This window comes from Protomyctophum parallelum (assembly GCF_964188405.1).
Source record: "Protomyctophum parallelum genome assembly, chromosome: 18".
Classification (NCBI taxonomy): domain Eukaryota; kingdom Metazoa; phylum Chordata; class Actinopteri; order Myctophiformes; family Myctophidae; genus Protomyctophum; species Protomyctophum parallelum.
In genome coordinates, this window is record NC_139716.1 from 28392763 (window position 1) to 28415424 (window position 22662).

Sequence of the window (22662 nt, forward strand, 5' to 3'; positions counted from 1 at the left end):
CATAATAAGCTTCGGCTTCAGCCCTTTCCTTTTCGGTCAATTGTATCATGTCAATCCTTTTTTCTGTATGTAATAATGTTGGGATAAACCATGACAGAGACAAATAAACTATCTATCTAAGGGTCCATTTGGTTCCAAACTATCATTTAGCTGGGAACCCCCTGGATCTCCCTCAAGGACCCCATACCCCAATTTGGGAACCACGTGTATTCGCCCATCTCCCATCTCCCTCTGTACCTGCTCAGGTCCTTTCCGTAGATGCCGTTGAGCAAGGAACCATGAGCCGGGGGTTGGAGCACGGTGAAGGTCAGGAGGTCGGTCGGAGCGTCCAGGTCAGAGGCGTCCAGGAGGGACGGGGTTAAAAGCCTGACCCCGCCCTCCTTCACCTGAAGGTGTTATACGTAAAGGGTTAAACCATTTAGACCAGACACCAGATTCTACAAATGAAAAGCCTATGTTTCTATGTCAGTGGTTCTCAAAGTTTTTCATGTCAAAGAGCCCAAAACTATTGTCCCCCGACCCCATCTGAAAATGGGGTCAGGGGACAGTCCCGTCCCCCCCGTCCCCGAACCCAGAGGCAAAGATTTGAGTTAAAAGCATTCACTGGGGCCCAGGCCGTAGCGTAACGGTCTGGGCACCGGACTGGTAATCCAGTCGCAGTGTGCCGCGGGTTCGACTCCCGGACCCGACACGGCCTTTACTGCATGTCATCCCCCCATCTCTCTCCCGTTTCCTGTCAGCCTACTGTCTGTCCCTTCAAAAATCAATAAAAGGCGTAAGCCGCAAAAAAATATCTTAAAAAAAAAAAAAAAAGCATTCACTGGGAACCAGGGAAGAATAGTTTTCATAATCCTCATGGGGGCCCGTGCCTGCAATGCATTGCATTTGAGTACTTTGGTGGGGCCAAGAGGTGTTAAAATGTTAGGAATTCCCCGAAAATCCTCATGGGGGCCCTGGCCCCCACAGACTCTACGTCACTGCTGGGAACAAAGATATATTCAAAGATTTGCACACATACACATTTTCACGATTCTTCATAAAAAGCAGATCTACAAGCTCGTAGCGCTATGAGGACTGACCTCACGCTTCCTTCTATGCATGAGTCCAAGCTGCTTCTTTTCACCTGACAGGGGAGACGGAGAGTTTCGCCGGCCGAACGTAGCACATGGAAGGAACACGTTATTCCGACCAGTTCCTTTCCCCTCCATTAGGCGCCCCGGCTGGCCAGGGGAGGTAGTTTAGAGACCAGGATTACTGCATGTTTTTGTGAGGGTACCTACCTACCCTAGGGGACACGGGGAGAACATGCAGACTCCACACAGAAAGGCCCTTTCACCAACCCCGCCTCGGGTATGGGCACTGATGGAGGAGGGAACACGCCCCCAGCGCCCACAGATTCCCCAGCGGGGAAATATTAAATTAATATTATCCTGGTCAATCGTAACAATATTAGTTTGTAATATATCGTTGCTGTCTGGCAGAAACCAGATAACTAACATTTTCAGGATTTTGATTCAAATAAAATACATCGTTAACACCCTATAATGTCTGTGTGTTGGTTCAAAAAATTACACCCTTGTGAAGTGAGGGGCACTCTTATCATCATACATCATCTCATTCTGGCCAATCACAATTTGCATCCTCACCTTTGTCTTAAATGTTTGTGTTTACACAGACAAAAGGTCAAGAGAGATTGCTATATACCCGCTGTTGTGATTAAAAGAGAGTTGAGCCAGAAGGCAAAGCTCTCTGTGTACCAAGCATATCTTCGTTCCTACTCTCACCTATGGTCATGAAGTGTGGGTCTTGACCGAAATAATAAGGTTGCGAATACAAGCGGACAAAATGAGTTTTCTTCGACGGGTGGCTGGCATCTTAGAAAGAGGGTGAGAAGTTCAGTCACACGAGAGAGACTCGGAGTAGAGTCGCTGCCAGTTTAGATGGTTCTGGCATCCCTAGGGAAGTCCTCGAGGCACGTACCACTGTATCCAAGTAATTTAATATTATTACTTTTTTAAGGAGTAATATGTAATAAGTAACATATTACTCTCTTGAGTAATATTTCCCAACACTGCTGATAAAGCAGCTAACTACACCCAATCTCTGCCTTTCTCTCCCCCTCTCATGCAAGTATCTGACAATATATAACACATAGCGTGTAATTACTTGCGCAAGCAGAGTGCGCAAGTATTGTGGTCGTGCTGGTATGAATGCACGTGTATGCTTTGTAGGTATTGATGATGACGTCCCCCCAGGCCGAAGGCATGGGGGGAGAGTATGTTTTGCACTCCTTCCGTCCGTCCGTTATCAGCTAATCTCTATTCCTCAACGGCCTGTTATAGCGCCACCATGAGGCCGATTTAGGCAAAACATATCACATGTCCGTCCGTTATCAGCTAATCTCCGGCACCGTTGGCCCGATCCTGCGTGAAATTATACACGCACATTTCCGCTAGGCCGAGGACGACATGCCACAATTCGTTTCCCCAAATCAGCCTCACGGTGGCGCTATAACAGGCCAATTCCTGTTTTTAGCTATAACTGCATCGATCTGTATACAACTTATGTATACACACTCCCTAGAGGCCATGGAAAAACATTGTCCCTCCATCCCTCCACATGCCGGTTATAGTGCCACCATGAGACCGATTTCTGCAAAACACATTGCTTATGTTAGTCGCACAGATTTCATCCAAATCTCACGCAAATCGGTCCACATGATCTCTGTAGTCATGTGATCAAGACGATGATTTCTCAGATTCTACACTGATTGGTTGGTTGGAAAGTGTGTCATTCTACACCACTGACCTAAAGACCAGGAAGTGTAGCTGTGATTGGACAACGTACTGTGAAGTTAACGAGGTGCAGAGACGGTGTCTCGTCATTGGTCGGATTGATGACGATGTAGAGCGGGACGGGGGCGGAGCGATGGAGTCCGTCGCTCACGCTGACTGACAGCTGGTCCACGGTAGGCTCCGCCCCTCTGTGTTCTGACTGGACATAGTTGATGTAGCCCGAGGTCAGGTGGACGAGAGTGAAGGATTCTGGGGGATTGAAAAACAGCACAGTATATGGGATCAGCTGATATACTGATATATTATTAATTCAGCTGTTACAATTCCAAACATGCAAACATGACCCGCTTTTGTATGTCCAATGTGTTTGGATTTAGTTCATAAAGTTAACATAACTATAACTAAATTCATTTGAAATTACATAAAAAGGTTATTTTTCCGGAGTTCGATAAAAAAGAAGTTGCCAATTTTCTTTCAGGATTTCAATTCAAATATAGCAAAAATAGCCGAACTACAAGCTCAAAACGTGTCGCATCGGCTATTTTTGCTACGACAGTAATATGCAACGTGGCCCTCTGGAGTGAGTGTGGAAATATAGTGGCCTTCTCCATCGTCAAAGTTTCCCACCCCTGCGCTAGAGGGTCCTACATTCTCCAGCTGCAGGTGATGAGTTAACACCTTCAGAACGAGACGAGGCCATCAATCTCGTGGTGATGTCCTTAAAGGAGCATTCAGTGATTTGGAAAAAACCCTGGTCCGCCCCGGTAACGAGATGTGCACATGCACACACTACAGTGGGGGGGACACGCAACAGGCCAACAACACGCACACCAAGGCCCGCCCCCGCTCGATCATGATTGGATGAAGGCTGGGCCACCTAGCCAAAAAATCAACCTACGGTTTTTTGACCCCCAGGGGTTAACTGGGGACAAGGAGGAACTCCTTATGGTCAGCACACTCTATAGGGAGGATTACCACAACAACAACAAAAAAATAAGTGATATTTGAGTGAAATCACTGAATATACCAAAGGGACACTTTTACCCCTTTTGCAAAAAATATATGTTAATGACGTTTAGAAGATTTAGAACACTTTCCTGGGGTCTGTATGTGTGTAATATGTGGTTTTAGATATTTTAGCAGTGAGCCCAGTGTCTCTGATGTCATCGACACTGGGCTCACTTCCTTCCTGGACTACAATTAACATAATGCTTTGGTGCACTGCTCCTCCTTGTGGATAGGGGGAGAGCTGTCTTACTGAGACAACATGTAGTCCTAGGACAAATAAAGAGGATAGAGCACGGAGGTGCGGCCAGGGCTCCTGCGGGAGGTTTGCACATGCTCAGTGTAAACAGGAACTGCGACGATGGAGTGTTCCAGCAGAGGTGCTAGATAGAAAGCTCATAACTTGTGATGTAAATAATGAGATCCAGAACAGTTGAGAATTAAACAGCAGTCAACCTTCCCTTTTCAAATGTTTTCATCCACAGCACTTGAATGAACAGTATCCATGTTCCTTTGTCATTTCACAAAAATAAAAGTTTGACACATGTACTACAGAAACATTAACATTTAGTAAATGTACTTGTCCTTTATCTTTCAGTCTTATACACAACATTCTTCCACATTTATTAAATTGATATACTTTTTAAAATAAAAACAAAATCTACTTTGTACTCTTTTTTTGATATCCTTTTTATTATTTCAGTTCAGGGTCAGCAACTCTCATGCACCTCTAGCACCTCTGCTGGAACACTCCATCATCACAGTTCCTGTTTACACTGCACATGTGCAAACCTTCCGCAGGAGCCCTGGCCGCACCTCCGTGCTCTATCCTCTTTATTTGTCCTAGATGTAGTCCAGGAAGTAAGTGAGACCAGTGTCCATGATATCAGAGACACTGGGCTCACTGCTAAAATCAAAAATATCTGAAACCACATATTACACACAAAGACCCCCAGGAAAGTGTTCTAAATCTTATTTGTTTTGCAAAAAGGGTGAACTTTGGCTTCAACCCATTCAGGACGGGAACCCCTTTTGGTGTTTTAACACTAGGAAGTCGGAGCAGCCGTTCTGACCGAATTTGAGATTTCAACGTTTATGTTCTTAGCCCATGGAGTCCAGAGAAAGTTCCCCTTGCATGACTTTGTCTAAATATTCGATTGAAATCATCTCTGTTTTTTCCCCCATTTGAAACGTTTTGTAAATATGATTTTAGGCATATATCTCTTACTCAGTCTGACTATATCGGCACAATCGACCGCCGTCCCCCTTTCTCCCCCACTCGTCTAATGATCTTCACACCTCCGACAGCTGGAGACGGCATTGTTCAAAGCCTGCATTCCATGTCCAACGAATTAAATCATATTTGATTGATTGATTGAAATATTTATTAACAGTTTGTAGAATTTACAGTACATTTTAAGCACAAACTCAATACAAAGACTGTCAACTGTGAGTGGACGACCCAATTAAGCATTACACTTGTTTACAACAGGGTCCACATTGTTCAATTCATCAAAACATTTAAAGACATACAGACATTTAGAGACATACAAATAGACATTTCTATGTAGCTAAAGTACAGAACAGGAATTCATCATATGGGAAGCAAAAAAGGGAAAAGATACAATATACAGTGAGGGAAAATGGGGGGGGGGGGGGGGGGGGGGATTCAGTTTTTACAGAGGCCAGTTTCGAATTGCAGCCATCCGTAGGTGCCCTTTGAGAGCGGTTTTGAAGGAGTCAAGGGATTCACATGTCTTAATGACTGTTGGTAGGGCGTTCCACATTTTGGTGGCATATACGTTTGGCTGGTTAATTAACTTGGAATTAGTTTATTATTTTGATAAGATAATAGGAATATGAATACAATGATTATTATCCATGATGAGGGTGGGATGTTAATGTTATTGAATACTCGGTTAGACTCGACCGACATTTAGCTATTTATTCTTTTCCCTCTCTCTCTCTTTGTAATACGTTGGTCAAAGTAACTCATTTTTAGACCATCTGGGGAAAATAAATACATCTGCAGAGTTCCCCCCCACACACATGCAATTCTATAGCTTACCCAAACGTAAAACAAAGTCGGAAATTGTTTTATCAGCTCAAACTTTTTCGTTTGCATGGCCGGTTTGAGGGAAGAAAATAAAAGTAAAAGTAAAAGTGAGTGCGTGTAGGCAACAATGTCGTCTCCAGCTGAAGAGGTGTGAACGAGTGGTGCGGGGGTGCGGGGGATAAAGGGGGAGAGCGGTCGAATGGGCCGGAATATCTCAGACTGAGTAGGAGTGATTTTTTTTCAGACTTGCTAGTGTTAAGCATTATGTTATACTTTAGTTTTTGAAAAAATAGCAGATCTACAAGCACATCGAGTGCCGCTCTACGCGCTTGTAGATCTGCTATTTTTTGAAAATAGTAAAAATGTGGCGCAAATCATTGAATATATTATGCTTTCAGAGCACACGTTTTTAATTCAAAGCTTTGCTTCTGGGGGGGTCACAAAATATTTTCAGATGGGGGGTCCGCAGCCATAGATAATTCTAATCCTTCACATTAAATAGATTGAGCACCACTGGCACTGACACAGAAACATAGGTTATTCAGAAAACTGTTAGGATTTAGAAGCCTTTTTTTTTTAATCGGCCTAGTCTAAAAAAGTCTAAGTCTAAAAGAATCACACCCGTGTGAAATAAGGGGCGCTCGATACATTCGATATTGCTACATAAGGTACCTTTGTGGCCAAGCGCTCCCACCAACATTTAGCTCTTATCGCCTGTTGACTGTGATTGGTTAGCTGATTTGCTCGTTCATGATATATGACGTAAATTTTCCCTATAATGTCAATGGTGTTTAATGTTTTGATGTTTAATTCACGTCATATTTAGCAGTATTTTGACGTAATTTCTCCAATCATTGTCAATGGCAAATATTGAGACGTGTGGTGACAAAAGCTGTTCATAGAAGGGGCTAGTGCCCCTTAAAAATGGGTTAAGCATTGACCCCGCGGCCCCGCCTTCCTTTGGATGTGAACCCCCACCCCCCACAAAAAAAAAATGTTTTAGAGCTGTATATAGGAGGGGCTAGCGCCCCTCAAAAACAGAGAGTTGTGTCTGTGTCGTAATGTTTTAGTTTACCAACACTTTAAAAACGACACCACGATGATAAGCTATCACCTCAAACTGGAATATAAATGCGTCTAACATACACACATGTATGTAAGCACATGCACACGCATGCATGCACCCATGCACACACACACACACACACACACACACATACACGCACGCACACACACACGCACTGACCCACAGGGACTCCAGCGTTGCTCTTCTCGGAGCCGGCGGCGGGCAGCGTGTTCTCCAGGTAGCCGTGCAGAGGGGGGGTGTCCAGGTGAAAGGTCAGCTGGTGGGCGTGGCTGTCGGGGTCCATGGCCCCCAGGAGCCCCTCTCCTCCGCCTCCGACCCCCCCTCCCCCACACACACACACTGAGGAGCCCTCGTCCACCACCAGCATGGAGCCTGCATAGTAGACATATGCAGCCATTGTCACATTATTATCATTATTAAGGAAGGAAGGAAGGAAGGAAGGTATATGTCTGTCTGTCTGTCTGTCTGTCTGTCTGTCTGTCTGTCTGTCTGTCTGTCTGTCTGATGAGAAAGGCCCATGTAAATCCTATACTGTAGCACATGACACTAGCACTTCACATTTTGGCCTATACCTTTTGAACCGTAGGTTGTACAATCAATATATTTCTTTCCCTGGATCATTTGGTACATGGTGCAACTTGCCACGCCTATTCCCAATGCATTTTTCCCATAGACATTTCAAAAAGTATTTATTTAAAGACCTTATAAGCGTCGTACAAAGCCAACTCGAGTTGTGACAAATCATGACAACAAACACAATATTTTGGACCAAACAAATAATTACAAAGAATACAAACAACAAAAAAAGTGTTGTGACCTGCCGTTTTTTTTCTTCTTTCTAATTCTTTGTTTGGCCCAAATGTGTTTACTGTCATGATTTCTCACAACTCGAGTTGGCTTTGTACGACGCTTAAAGATCTTTAAATAAATACTATAAATAAATGTCTATAAGGAAAATGAACGGGGAATCATTTCCTGGGCCCTGGTAGGGGGCGGGACTGCGACACTATCGTCACACTCTGATGATGATGTCACCAGAGTAGTGATGATGTCATCAGAGAAGTGAGTCAGTGATTGGATTCTCTTACCCAGGGTGACGGTGGGGACCTTGTTGTTGACAGGAAGCACTGTGACGTTGAGGTCGTAAACAGGAAGTGTCCCGTGCAGGGGGACGGGTGGGGGCGGAGCGTCTCCATGGCAACAGCTGTCTGTCCCGCCGGCCTCGCCGTCCGACACGATGAGCGTCACCGAGTCCCAGACGGCGTCCGCTCCAATCTCCCCTCCTAAACGTAAACGATACACAAGTCAAGCAAGTAAGCCTTGCCGAGCCATGAGACCCATACGGCAGGAGCCTATCTCCTGTTTCTGTAGCGTGAGGCGGCTTCATGTACAAGTACACCCCCTGGACATGACGCTATATGTCGCAGGGACTTACCTCCAATCCAACCCTTGATGCTGAGTGCCAAGCAGAGAGGCATTGGGTCCCATTTTTAGAGTCTTTGGTATGTATGACCCTGTCCCAGGGTGGACACTCTAACCACAAGGTCACTGAGCTGGTAAATAAACACTGGTTTAAAGGTTTAGACTAAACTATAAACACTGGTTTAAAGGTTTAGACTAAACTATAAACACTGTTTTAAGACTCAGACTATACTATAAACACTTGTTTAAAGGTTTAGACTAAAATATAAACACTGGTTTAAGACTCAGACTCAACTATAAACACTGGTTTAAGACTCAGACTAAACTATAAACACTGGTTTAAGACTAAGACTAAACTATAAACACTGGTTCAAAGGTTTAGACTAAACTATAAACACTGTTTTAAGACTCAGACTATACTATAAACACTTGTTTAAAGGTTTAGACTAAACTATAAACACTGGTTTAAGACTCAGACTAAACTATTAACACTGGTTTAAGACTCAGACTAAACTATAAACACTGGTTTAAGACTAAGACTAAACTATAAACACTGGTTTAAGACTCAGACTCAATTAATTGTTTACAAACATTGGGACTGGGCGCACGGGTGACTGTTTCATGTAATCAATTCCCAACAGATCTCCAAACCTGTTGTTTTGGGGAGCGCTGGATTCAGTCCATTCAATCTCTCTTGTGTGTTGGCTAGTGAGATGCACCCTAGGAAACATTTATATTTCAAAGCTGCTGCTGTTGCTTGACAGTGTGACGTCGTCTGTTAAGGCGTCTATAAACACTGGTTTTAGACTCAGACTAAACTATAAACACTGGTTTAAAGACTCAGACTAAACTATAAACACTGGTTTAAAGGTTTAGACTAAAAACTCAGACTCACAGACTCACTCACAACTTTCGATCTAGCATACAACATTGATGCATGCTAGATGTAAACAAAGGGTAAGTGTCAATGCATTTCCAATGGAAATCACATAGTTTGACACAACATTTGTGTTGTACGGCTTCCGGCTGTGTTTCGACTGCCCCCCACCCCCTCATACAACACAAATGTTGTGTCAAACCATGTGATTCCCATTGGAAATGCATTGTGAGCTTGCATCAGTCAATAAGTCTAATGCATCAGCTATACATCAATCTGTTGCGAAGGTGTGAGTCAGGCCTGAACAATAACACTGGCCTGACTCACACCTTCACAACAGATTGATGTATAGCTGATGCATGAGACTTGTTTACTGATGCAAGCTCGCAATTAATTTCCAATGGGAGTCACATGGTTTGACACAACATTTTTGTTGTATGAGGGGGAGGGGGGCAGTCGAAATGTTAAATAGATGTTAATGACATATGCATTCATCTGTGTGAACATAGCCTAGATGTTAATGAGATGTTAATGATACGTTCATTAACCTGTGTAACGTAGTAGCTGCTAATTGGATGTTAATTAGATGTTAATTAACCTGTGTGAACATAGTAATGTTTATGAGATGTTAATTAACCTGTGCGAACATAGTAGATGATAATGAAATGTTCATGATATGTTAATTATATGCTAATTAACCTGTGTGAACATAGTAAATGTTAATGAGATGTTAATAATATGCTAATTAACATGTGTGGGCATATTATAATTATGTTAATGATATGTTAATGGTATGTTGATAATATGCTAATTAACCTGTGTGGACATAGAAGATGGTGCCTTGCAGCAGGTCCCGTTGGGAGAACTTGTCCACGGTGAGCCCTGCCCTCTGCAGCTCTCCTCTAGAGGGCGCTCTGGCCAGCATGTAGGTCAGCATGTCGTCGTCGCTGTCGGCGTCCGTGGCCGACAGGTAGTCCACCGTCACCTGGACACGCCCACCCTCGTCACAGCTCAGCCCCGCCCACAGGCCCGCCCCCAGCTGAGGAGGGACGTCGTTCACTGGCAGCACCTGGAGGTGTTGACGGACGAAAAAAGGGCTTTAGCCCATGTAGACCTGAGGGTCTGTGTCTGTTTCACCCTCTGTGTCATGGCTTTTAAACACTTTAACCGTTTTAAACTTTAGCTGTTTGAAAAATAGCAGATCTACAAGTGCATAGTGCGTCACCGAGTGCCGTGCTACGAGCGGCCAAATACAAATCATTCTGGGGGTCCTTGACATGAAATAGTGTGAGCACCACTGATAAAGAAAACATAGGATTTTAGTTTTTCAGAAAACTCATGATTTAGATTAGAAGACATTTGTAGTATCTGTTCTCAAGTCTTAATGGGTTAACACATTCTAACCGCGATCTTCCATTATATAGTAATTAGTTGACTATGCCTAAAAGTAATAGAAGCATTTTCATGAATCCTTTAGCTTTGGAGTGGCAGGCCTGGATTTTTTATCATGTGATTTCCGGGTGTATACTTCTCTGGGACTCATACTAAAACTATGACGAAAAATGTTTGTCGACTACCTTTGTCGAGGAAACCTGAATAGAAGCTAAATAAAAACTAAGCTATGATGACTAAATATATTGACAATTTCGTCAACAAATAAAAACTAGACTAAAATGGTAGGCAGGGACTAGTATAGATAAGAACAACCACACAGCCTCAGCCTGATTACTTAAAACTCTAATATCTTCCCCGGTCCATAGTATAGGCTATAGGGATATCCCTTTGGTCTAGTGTTTAAGACCTGCGTTCGAATCACAATGGTGCCGTGAGTGACCCGGATCAGGTTTCCCCGTGGGAGGAGGTCTAAAGGGTAGGAGAGTGGCTCACAGCCTCAACCTGATGACTTAATACTTAAATATATCCCCCAGTCCATAGGGATATCCCTTTTGTTATCTAGTGATTAAGATATTGGACTTTCACGCGGGAGACCCGAGTTCAAATCTATTGTCATATTGCAACCAAGTGTAAAATCAGGCTTAATGCCTGATTTGTTGTACGACGCTATCAAGTCACATTTTTTCGTCAAAATCAACTGCAGATTTAGTCGACTAATATTATGACATTTAATCGACTAGACTAAACACTGAAACACTAAAGCATTTCAGATGACAAAACAAAACTTGACTAAAACTAAATTACATTTTATTCAAAAGACTACGACTAAAATTAAATCAAATTTGCTGTGAAAAACAAAACTAAGTAATAGCATAATTCTTAGGTTGGTGAAGATGATTACGCTAGAGGGCTCTAGCGTAATCATTGAAAACGACACATGACGTAGATCTATGTATCTATCTATCTATCTATCATCAATGTGTTAAGAACAAGGTAAGATTTTCTAAATTCCATTCCTAGTTTGACACGTCACATGCTACTTAAAGCATAATGAAAGTTTGAATGTTTTAAATGTTTTGCCTCATAAAGGTTGTTAATGGTAACCCCGTAAACAAAATTGCTCAGTAAGTACCGACAGCCGGTCAACAAGTGGATTCATGAATGTACTACCAGCATGCGCACTTAAGCCTCTCCAGCTGATCCAAAATGCCGCAGCTCGCTTGGTCTTCAACCAGCCACAATTCTCACATGTCTCCCCCCTGCTCCGCTCCCTCCACTGGCTCCCGGTCGGTGCCCGCACAGATTATAAAACTCTGATGCTGGCATTCAAAGCAACCAAAGGTATGGCTCCCCCATATCTTGCAAGTATGATTGAACCCTACAAACCCTCCCGCGCACTCAGATCAGCCAACGCCGGGAAGCTGTAAGTAGGGCCTACCCTCACTAAAAACGCCGGGACAACGCTCCACACGTCCCAGACTCTTCTCCCTTCTGGCTCCAAAACTGTGGAATGCACTTCCCATTGCAGTCAGAACTGCAGCATAACTCCCAATCTTCCGCCGTAGTCTGAAAACCCACCTTTTCAGACTCCATCATGGCCCATAGCACTTACCCTACCCCCTTGGATAGCACTTCCGTAGACTTAGATAGCATTTGATACAGACTTATAGCATGTTATGTAGACAGCACTATAATTGCATTGTATATAGTCATAGCACGCCATAGTACATATGTATAGCATAGTAGTATATACAGTATGTATAGTTTCATTGTATAGATATTCCACTGTTACTTTCTTAGCTTACGCATGTTTCATGATAAATGCTTTTATGTGATGTATTCCCATGCTTTTGTTCTTGCTTAATGTAAATCGCTCTGGATTAAGAGCGTCTGCTAAATGCCTAAATTGTAAATTGTAATTGTAAATGTATGAGTATAGACAATATTTTAGGCCAATATAAAAAACTATATACCAAATGTCCTTTGCACTTTGGATTACAACATCATTTCCTGTGTTTCATGAAACTTATGTTGTACATTGTGTTACTACCTGATGTTGTGTGGGAGTTCTGACTGCTCCGGACCATGCTGAATAACTGCTAGCAATAGCATGCATAACAATTTCAGACCTGGACTTAAGTATCTGTGTGTGTGTGTGTGTGTGTGTGTGTGTGTGTGTGTGTGTGTGTGTGTGTGTGTGTGACCTGCACATGCAGAACAACCGCAGCAGAGTTGTGTCCGTCGGTCACGGTCAAATGTACCGTGTCTTCTACCGTCTCTGAGTCATCATGGATGTACCTGCACGCATGCGCGCGCACACACACACACACACACACACACACACACACACACACACACACACACACACACACACACACACATACACACACACACACGCGCGCTCGCGCACGCACACGCACACACACCGACACACGCACACACACCGACACACACTCACAATTACTATTTAGGCATTTAGATCTTAATCCAGAGCGATTTACAGTAAACAAGAACAACACATCGTAATACAGTACATCAAATACATAGAATTCTAAAACGTTTAGTCCCAATACTTCTAATTGGCTGGTTTCTGATTAGACCACATATGTAGTACATCTCATGATAATCTACACCTTAAATCTGTTTATATCCATCACAGGTGCGTTACATTGATCCCACAACTCGGTAGCTGAACTAGGGAAGGGAAGCGCTTGATTGCTTTACAAGCGAACTTGAGCCACGTGGCCAGGGGGCCAATTACAATTTCTGGGGTCCATGACATGAAATAGTTTAAGAACCAATGATATAGAAACAGAGGTTAGAAGACATTTTTTGAATCTGGTCTCAGGTCTAAATGGGTTAATACCTTATATTTAATATAGTGAGCTTGTAGATCTATTCAAGCTGTTACTTTGGGCTTGTTTATCTGTAAAGACGGGCCGGATGCCGACTGTTGTGATTTCCGGCCTCAGCTGCCTGACTCAGCATAAGCATATTGATAACCATGACATGATTATTGTCTACTACTGTATCAGAGGGACTGACTGTACAATATTGTAACAACCCTGCGGAAGACCCGGCCGTAACTTGCTCCTCCAAGGGGAGCTAGCTCTCTTGGTGTGGCTTGTTGCTTGCCTTGTCTACTGAGTTGGAGGCCGGGGTTCGACTCCAGCTCAGGGTGCTAAACGTTACAATATGATATGAGAATGCAAGAGTGTTCCTGCTCATCCTGTTCTTATCATGGTTTCCATAATCTAATAGGGACGTCATAGAAAGATCTACTGTCCTACTGTATATATCACTGTGTGTAATAAACTTCACAATGCACATTGGTAACATATCACTGTTGTGTTGTCATGTGTTCTCCGCGCATGCGACTCACAATGGATCTTCGCCCACCACCCAAACGGAGACTTCTAGATGCCTTAGAGATGGTCGCCCAATTAATAGCATTAATCATCAATCAATATCACCGACTAATAAGAAAATAAATATAGAATCGGCCAATACCGACGTGTTTGCCCAATTAATCTCCCATGACTAATCTGGACCACCGACCTCACTCTGAGCTGCCGGAGGTCCTGCATGGTGAAGCTGTCTCCAGGGCGTAGCTCCCTGCCCCAGACCTCCATCCTGCCGTGGAGCGCTCCTCTCTGCACCACCGCCCTCAGCGCCTCCTGTGCCGTGTCCCTGTCGCGCACCAGCAGGTGCTCCTCCGTCACCAGGACGCCCCCGCCCTCCTCCACCCGCAGGAGGTTGCTGAACGCCTGTGTGGAAGGCAGCATTGATTTTGACAGCACACACATTTTGGATTTCTATTTTATTTTTAGTCATAGTCTTTTGAATAGTTTTCATTTAGTCTTAGTCACATTTTAGTCACCCCGGAATGTTTTAGCGCTAGTTTAGTTTTAGTCGACTAAATATCATAAGATTTTAGTTCAGTAAATCGACAGTTGATTTGGTCGACTAAAATGTATTTTGATGCTGTCCTAATGGCTGATTTTACACTTACTGAAAATAGCTGACGCAGCGCGACACTTGTAGATCGCCTATTTTCAGCATGCATCCAAGTGTAAAATGACTTGTCTTTCATGTATCCTGAATCTCTTGTCCACTAGTCCCTTCCTAACATTTTAGTCTAGTTTTTAGGGTTGATGTCAGCCAATTTGGGCCGCTTTTTGGTAATTAGCCTGGGAAACTAAGAAAAAGCAATGCATGACACTAAATTGGGTTTATATTTTTAATATTGACTGTATATTTGAGTTAAATTTATATGATAACTAGAACTGCACTCTGTCGAGTGCCTATTGCTTGTTGCACCCAAGTAGGCCTACTTGTGCGCAAGCAGAGCGTGCAAGTACTGGTATAACGGTATACTGTGGCATGATACGCTCCTCTGCCCTTGGACTTTGTCTGTGTTTTGGGACTTACTTGTATTTGTGTTCTGTACCATATTTTATAGTTTTGTTCCTATTGTTTCCCGTCTGCCTTGTTTTCTGTCTCCTGCCTTGTCTCACCTGTGTTCTGTTTCCTGTTAGCCTATCCCAGTGTTGATTGTGTGTTTCAGTTCACCTGTGTGTAGTTAGTCTTGTCTATATATATGCCCCAGTGTTTTCAGCTCCTTGTCAGTTCGTCGTCGTTAATGATGTGGTCAGTTCCTTGTGTTTCCCTAGTTAGTTATTCCAAGTCCTAGTTATTTCCTAGTTGTTCCAAGTCGTTTCACAGTGTGCATTTTTGAGAATTAGAACCACTTGAATTCACTCCTGTCTGTGCCTGGTTCGTTCTGCACCTGAGTCCTACACCTCCAGAACCACATCGTGACAGTACGAACTGACCAAGATGGACTCAGCAGAACGAAAGCTCTTTCAGCAGAAGGTACAGGAGTTGGATTATGCCGTGAATTGCCTCATTGCTTCACCTCAAAGCCAGCATGCTGAGCTGCTGGGGAGGATTTCAGCCCAGCAGAAATGGTTTGGTGAGAGGCCGTGGGTGAGACACTTCGTTCTTCACCTTGATGTGGTCAAGTAAAGGCTGAATAGTTTCCAGCTGTCCAGTTCTGGCCCCCCTGCTTCCCAGCCTGCTTGTAACCAGCCCCAGTCAATCAGACTAGGGTTTGTGGGCCTCCAGCCTGCATCTGCTTCTGCCATCCCCACTACTGCACCACTGGAAGACCAGCCTATGAGCCTGCTTGCCTACTTTTGTAGGAAGGTAAAAAATACCTGTCTATCCTGAGCCGACTACCATCCAGGACCCTTATGAGGGGTCTCACCTGGCCTTTTGTGTGGGGAACCGTGGGCCTGCCATGGCTCTCAACATCCTCCCAGTGGACTCCAAAGCACCCCGCTGCCCAGCTCTCCGTCTGCAGCCCCGGCTCCTCCACCTGCAGTCCCGTCTGCAGCCCCGGCTCCTCCGCCTGCAGTCCCGTCTGCAGCCCCGGCACCCCCGCCTGCAGTCCCGTCTGCAGCCCCGGCTCCCCTGCCTGCAGTCCCGTCTGCAGCCCCGGCTCCCCCGCCTGCAGTCCAGTCTGCAGATCCCTCTCCTCCGCATGCAGTCCTGCATCTGCAGCTTGCCTCCGAGGCCCCGCCGCTGCAGCTCGCCTCAGAGGCCCCGCCGCTGCAGCTCGCCTCCGAGGCCCGTCGCTGCAGCTCACCTCAGAGGTCCCGCCGCTGCAGCTCGCCTCCTCCGAAGCCTCGTCGATGCAGCTCATCTCCTCTCAGGTCCTGCCGCTGAAGCCTGCTGCCACTGAGGCTCCGCTGCCGCAACTCTGCGCCCCAGTGCCTGTGTCACACAGTACTCCCGTGCCTGTGCTGCCTGGCCCTCCGCTGCCCAGTACTCCAAAGTGGCCCCACTTGTCTGGTCGTCTTCCAGACTCTCCTCCCAAGCGGCCGGGCCGACTTCACCGGTTTCCTGGGTGGCTTCACCCATCTGGTCGACCTCCGGACCCTCCAAAGCGGCCGTGCCAACTTCACAGTTTGCCTGGGTGGCTCCGCCCCTCTGGCCGTCCACCTGACACTCCCCCCAAGTGGCCAGACCAACTTCACTGTCCTCCTGGGTGGTTCCAACTGTCTGGCCGTCCTCCGGACCAGCTCCACCCTTCAGTTAGACCTGGCCATCCTTCCCCTTTTACTGTGGTTACTTGGGTCGTTTGATGCATATGTCCCGTAGCAGCATATGACGTGATGAAGATATGTACCAATGCCAGGGTGTAACTGGTCTAACTGGGTCTCAATGGTGACATAATAAGGATTTGTTTCAGTGCCGGGTGGATTAAAGGAAATGCATCTATGTATGTATATGTAATTTGTAAGTTGATTAGCAGTATACTGTGGTTACTTGGGTCGTTTGATGCATAATGTCCCGTAGCAGCATATACTGTAACTTGATGAAGATATGTACCAATGCTAGGGTATACTGTAACTGGTATAACTGGCTCCCAATGGTGACATAATAAAGATATGTTTCAGTGTTGGTATGATTTTGATGCATATGTCCCGTGGCAGTGTATGACGTAATGATTGCTTGTGCTTGATATGGCAGTGGTGTCAGATTACATACATGTATACATAGGGGCATTACCTTTAATCCACTTGACACTGAAACATATCATTATATACGTCACTATCAAAAATCAATTATACCCTAGCATTGGTACATATCTTCATCACGTCATATGCTGGTATGGGACATGCAGCTACGGGACATAGGCTATGCATCGTAGCACCTGACGAAAAACATTACTTGCACGCTCTGCTTGCGCAAGTAATACAATAATAGTTTAGGCCCTACAGCTTTTGAAACATACGTTTTTCATGGAAAATGAGACACCTAATCAACTAAGATGGGCCACTATTTTTTAAGCATTAGCTCCTTGCTCTTTAAAGTTGAACAGCCAATGAATGCACATGATTCTTGACACAGTTGTACTTGACATAAAACAGTTGCTTTGATTGGTCTATGGTTGTTATAGTGGGAGATCAGTCATATGATGACTTATCAGGGCAAATGCCAGGTGAAAGCAATCTCAGTTGTCAATGATAAGGTTGATAAATCATAAAACAATAAATGCACATCTATTAAAACAAAATGTATAATAAATGTTATGGTGGCCTCCATCACATATGATACTGATGTTTTGCTTTGCTGACTTGTTTTTTTAATGAAAAAGCATTTTTAAAGGTGTTCAGCTTATTAGAGAGATGACTTCCGCACACCCGGTTTAATTTCCAGCAGGTGCGTATAGGTCCTAGCAGAGCAGCAAATGTATGGAGAAGGAGGAGAGACCCGCACACCGCCACTTGCTGGTTCAAGAAGTTTCTTTAATTAAGAGTCATAGGGCATAGTTTGAGAATAGGCTGACATTTTCATTAAATATGCAACAGTATATTTAGGCAACCAATCTTGCATATAGTAATCATTCACCAGATAGCAGCTGTGAAAAACCCAGTCATGTGACTTAAAGATGGAGTGCCACGTTTTTGTTCCACCCTAAAACATGATCATCAGGTGTTATTGTAATATAAGGAGGTAGAACTTTTTCCAAAGATTATACAGTATTTGTTAAAAGCATGCTTTTATGTGGACACGCCCACCAGTTCATTAAGTATGCCTGGTTTGCCTGGTGGGTGTTGATGGGTGGTGATCCACCTGAACTGAAGCCGCACCCACAGCTGTAGTTGTATGATAAAGGGGGAGGGGTTAGGGGAAGGGCTGATAGTGTGATGTCACTATATTACTGTTTATTTCATTGCCCCGTTTGACTGTCAAGGGTTCAGCCTCCAGGAAGAAACCCTAAATACAAAGTTAATACACCATTGCACATAACAAAGAATCCAGGGTGACTAATGAGGTACCACATAGACACATGAAAAACTGGAAAAATAAATTGTGGCACTGCACCAATTGCAACAATACAGGGAATAATATTAAAGTCATGCCATGAAACCGTCTGGATTTGAGGCATTGCTCTTCCCACCATGAAAAAATATAGACCAATACAATCAATTGTTTTATGTCAAGTACAGCTGTGGCAAAACGTGTGCAGCCATTGGCTGTTAAAACTTAAAAGGCTAGGAGCTAGGAGGCTGAAACCTTAGCTGGCTCATTTGACCTGATGGCCCACTTTACCTGAGACCACCCCTTTGTTGATGAAATTGGCATTATATTTAGTCTCAGTTTTAGTCATCCTAGCTTATTTTTAAAGTATGTGTGCACTACCTAAATAATGACCAGAAGTAAGTCCTTGAGAACGGGTTTCCCAGGCCAGGTGGCCCATTAGACCAGGAGCCCTAATTATGCATACCATATATTACCAAATAGTAGCCCGGGCTGTTAATATACAAAATCAATTCGGATGCCGGGCGTTTATAAGGAACCAGGCTGTTATTTGCAGTAGTCACGTTTTTTTCACCGGCCTGCACCGGGCCATTATTTGGTTACAGTTCCTGCCGAGCATGTTTTTTTGTCCAAAATTAAAAGGTATGATGAACATACATCTTTTTCATTTACAGTAATAGGCCTATTGAGCATAGAGGGGCTTATAGGCAGCTACTGCTGCTTCGTTTATTTGACACAAATTCGTGCAAACAGACTGACATGATGTAATTAGTGATTTGGTAGCACAACTGTGTAAAATTCTCACATTAGCTATAAACATTTTAAAAGGCTGTCAGTGACCAGTGCCAGTATTTTCAACCACAAGTCGGCTATAATGAAACTTATTTTGGTGGTTTTCGTTTTTAGCCACATTAACACAGTTGGAATGTTTTTTTTTTTTTTTATTCCATCAGAAAGTTGTTTTAGTGTCATTAAGTCGTTCTAATTGCTTAAACATATCACTATGTTTAATGTTTTAACCATTGGGTTAACCAATGCTAACCAATGCTAACTAGAAAATACAGCTTTCCTGCTAAAGTATGCAAATTCCGCTAAAATCCGCCTTTTTGTACACAATCGTTTTTGAAGATAATACTAGTCTTTTACTAACTGGCTAACAGAAATAGCAGAGAAAGAAGTATTAACAATCGCATTTAGTAAAAAGTGTGTTTATTTACGGTCCGCCTAAAGCTAATTCATGCTATTGTTCCAGCTGGGGGCGCTGGTGATCAGAACAATGGAACATGCTGAAATGGCTTCCTATTTCCAATAGCAGAAGAAGAAGACTGGGAAGGTCTGAAGTAAAATCAGCTACATTTGCATGTGCTTAAATTCACATTTAGAATTTTTTTCAGATGTCAAGATTTTCTGACACCAGACCGAACTTTGAGAATAGATTAACGGCGATATTTTTTTATCGTGCGATAAGAGTCTCGCGTTAACGCAGCACGTTAACACCGATAACGGCCCAGCAGTAAGAAATACTCAAGTAAAAGTCTGGAATTCAAAATTCACTTGAGTAAAATGTGTAAAGGTATTGGTATCAAATTGTGCTTAAATTACCAAAAGAAGAAAGTAGGCCTAATGTCCCATTTCAAGTTTATAAATGTTTATTCTACAAGCTCACAATGCGTCACATGGAGACACATTGTGAGCTTGTATAGAAATCTATATGGGTGTGCCCATTCCCGAAGGCGGGGTTGGCGAAAGGGCCTTTCTGTGTGGAGTTTGCATGTTCTCCCCGTGTCCCCTAGGGTAGGTACCCTCACAAAAAACATGCAGTAATCCTCGTCACTAAACTGCCTCCCCCTGGCCAGCCGGGGCACCTGATGGAGGGGAAAGGAACTGTTTGGAATAACGTGTTCCTTCCACGCGCTACGTCCAAACAGGGAAACTCCCTCCTCTCAGGTGTAAAGGAGCAACTTGGACACTCAGGCATGAAGGAAGCATGAGTTCAAGTCCGTTGCTCTCCCCTTGTCCCCCATATATGGGGACTAGGTTGGTGGAGGGTGTGTAGAGCCCAGGATCACATTAGATGATTGACACAGGGGTGAAAAATGGGATAAAAAATATATAAAAAAATATATATATGGGGTAGTTAATGTATGTATGTTTTGTAATTATAATCAACATCTACAAGGTAAAGTAACTAAAGTTTTCAAATAATTGTAGTGGAGTGAAAGTACAATATTCACAATATAATACGATATTTTCATTTAGTTTCCAGTTAGTTTTCGTCTGTGAAAAAAGGTAGTCGGCGAACATTTTTTCGCATATTAGTCGACGGTAACGACTAAAGTAGGTCAAAGAACGTTCAGTGTGGGTGGGTGGGTGGATGTGTGATTGTGAACTCTGACCTCTGGGGCCAGGTTGTCCACGGGGGTCACCGTGAGGTTAAAGGTCAGACCGCCGAGGGTCCCGCCGTGGTGGTCGCTGACGGAGAAGACAAACTGCACGAAGAGAGGCTCCGTGCCGATGTCCTCTATAGGAGGCATGTAGGACACCTTCATGTGGTTCACTGCGTTCTGAGAGGAGAGAGCAGTGTTAATTATGTCCTTTATAGAGTGTCGCAGTCCCGCACCCTTTCATGACGACGCCAGGCCCAGGAAATAGTTTCCAATGCATTTTTCCCATAGACATTTCAAAACGTATTTATTTAAAGACCTTATAAGCGTCGTACAGAGCCAACTCTTGTCGTGACAAATCATGACAACAAACGCAAGTTATCTATATAACTATGGTTCTATGAATACCGGATGACCGCCAGAGGGGCGGTGTTTTCAACACCTGGATATGCATCACGCGCTCGCGCATTGGTCGAATATTAATACCAACACTGTCACTCGTGATCACCTGTAGGCGTGAGCCATGGATATAGGTGCCCAGTCCACAGGTAATTTCCCGACTGAGGGCCCGAGACCTCAGTGGGTCGTCGACCACGGTCCTTCTTACCCCGTTGAATGGCGGGGGGCGACGTCTGAACTGAATCCTGTAACCCTCGGATAGCGTTGCTAGCACCCAAGGGTCTGGGGTTAAGGCTTCCCAGCAGCTGAGATGTTGTGGGGTGAACCTGCTGGGGCCTGGGTCTGGGGGGTCAAGTCCGACTCCCCCGGGCCTTAGATGGTCCGGAGGAACGCCTGTTAGAGGCCCCACGCCTAAGCGCCCTGCCTGTGGGTGCCCGAAAGGAAGGCTGCGGGGGGTTCTGTTGGGGTCGGTCCTGCCGAGGGAAGGAATCCCTGCCTCCCGAGGAACGTCTAGCACCCGCTGCTGGGTAGGAAGGAGCCGAGTATCTGCCAGCCCGGGACGCAGACCTGTCAGATCCCTGACGCAGGTCTGCATACTGCTTCCTGGACTCCAGTGCTTCTTGAGCTGCGGGCCCAAACACCGCCCCTGGAACGACGGGAAGCGAATCTCTGCATCTGCTCGACAATGGGGCCTGGTGACGGGCCATGGTCAGAGTGGACATCAGTTCCCTGGTCATATAGGCAAAGGTCCTGAGGGAAACGTCGCTCAGGCTCTGTGTCGGGGCATCAGCCCCTGCTGTCTGGAGAGACTGGGATAAGGCCAGGACAAGATGTGAAAAGGAGTTGCCGAGACACGCCATACGAGCTGCTGTGTCGTAGCTCCTTGTCAGGAAGTCATCCGTGACTCTGCACTGCACTCGTTGACAACGAGCATCGGGCCTCGTCTGGGGACACTACCAGAGACGCAACGGTCTCACCAATTGGAGGCATGTGGTTCAAACCCAATGTGGCCGCATCCTCCATGGCCAACAAGGCCCTGCAGTCCCGTGAGAGGTGGAGCTTAGACTTCGGGTCCCCCCAAGACGACTGGAGTTCCTTTATGAGGGCGGAACACTGAAGGACGTAGGCTGTTCAGTGCCCTTAAAAAAGGCATTTTGAGTTGGGGCCGTATTCCCAGAGGTGTCAAGCCCCAGCCGTGAAAAGGCAACCAGGATGGTCTGCTTGGTTACAGAGAGTTCGTCCCCAGACATCTGAGCAGCATCCCCCTCCGGCCCCAGAGAGCTCGTCTCTGAGCACTGGGGCGAATGTGCCCCCCCCCCCCTCGTCCTCTTCCAGGTCATCAAGACTAGTGAAGAGGGAGTCCGAGGCTGCGATGGACATGGCATCTTCATCCCGCTCTCTGTTCTCCC

General features: G+C 44.9%; 1 protein-coding gene across 2 annotated transcripts in view; it reads right to left on the minus strand.

The window, feature by feature from the left end:
• The window catches only part of frem1b (Fras1 related extracellular matrix 1b), a 91473-nt gene that overhangs the window by 37117 nt on the left and 31694 nt on the right, over nt 1–22662 (minus strand). For both annotated transcript variants that reach the window (XM_083788737.1, XM_083788738.1), the window contains 8 exons: nt 20867–21034; nt 14196–14404; nt 12842–12935; nt 10059–10311; nt 8032–8226; nt 7103–7315; nt 2848–3044; nt 238–386 (listed from right to left, as the gene is read on the minus strand). In XM_083788737.1, coding sequence (XP_083644863.1) covers nt 238–386; nt 2848–3044; nt 7103–7315; nt 8032–8226; nt 10059–10311; nt 12842–12935; nt 14196–14404; nt 20867–21034 — 1478 coding nt within the window. The remainder of the gene's footprint in view (nt 1–237; nt 387–2847; nt 3045–7102; nt 7316–8031; nt 8227–10058; nt 10312–12841; nt 12936–14195; nt 14405–20866; nt 21035–22662) is intronic.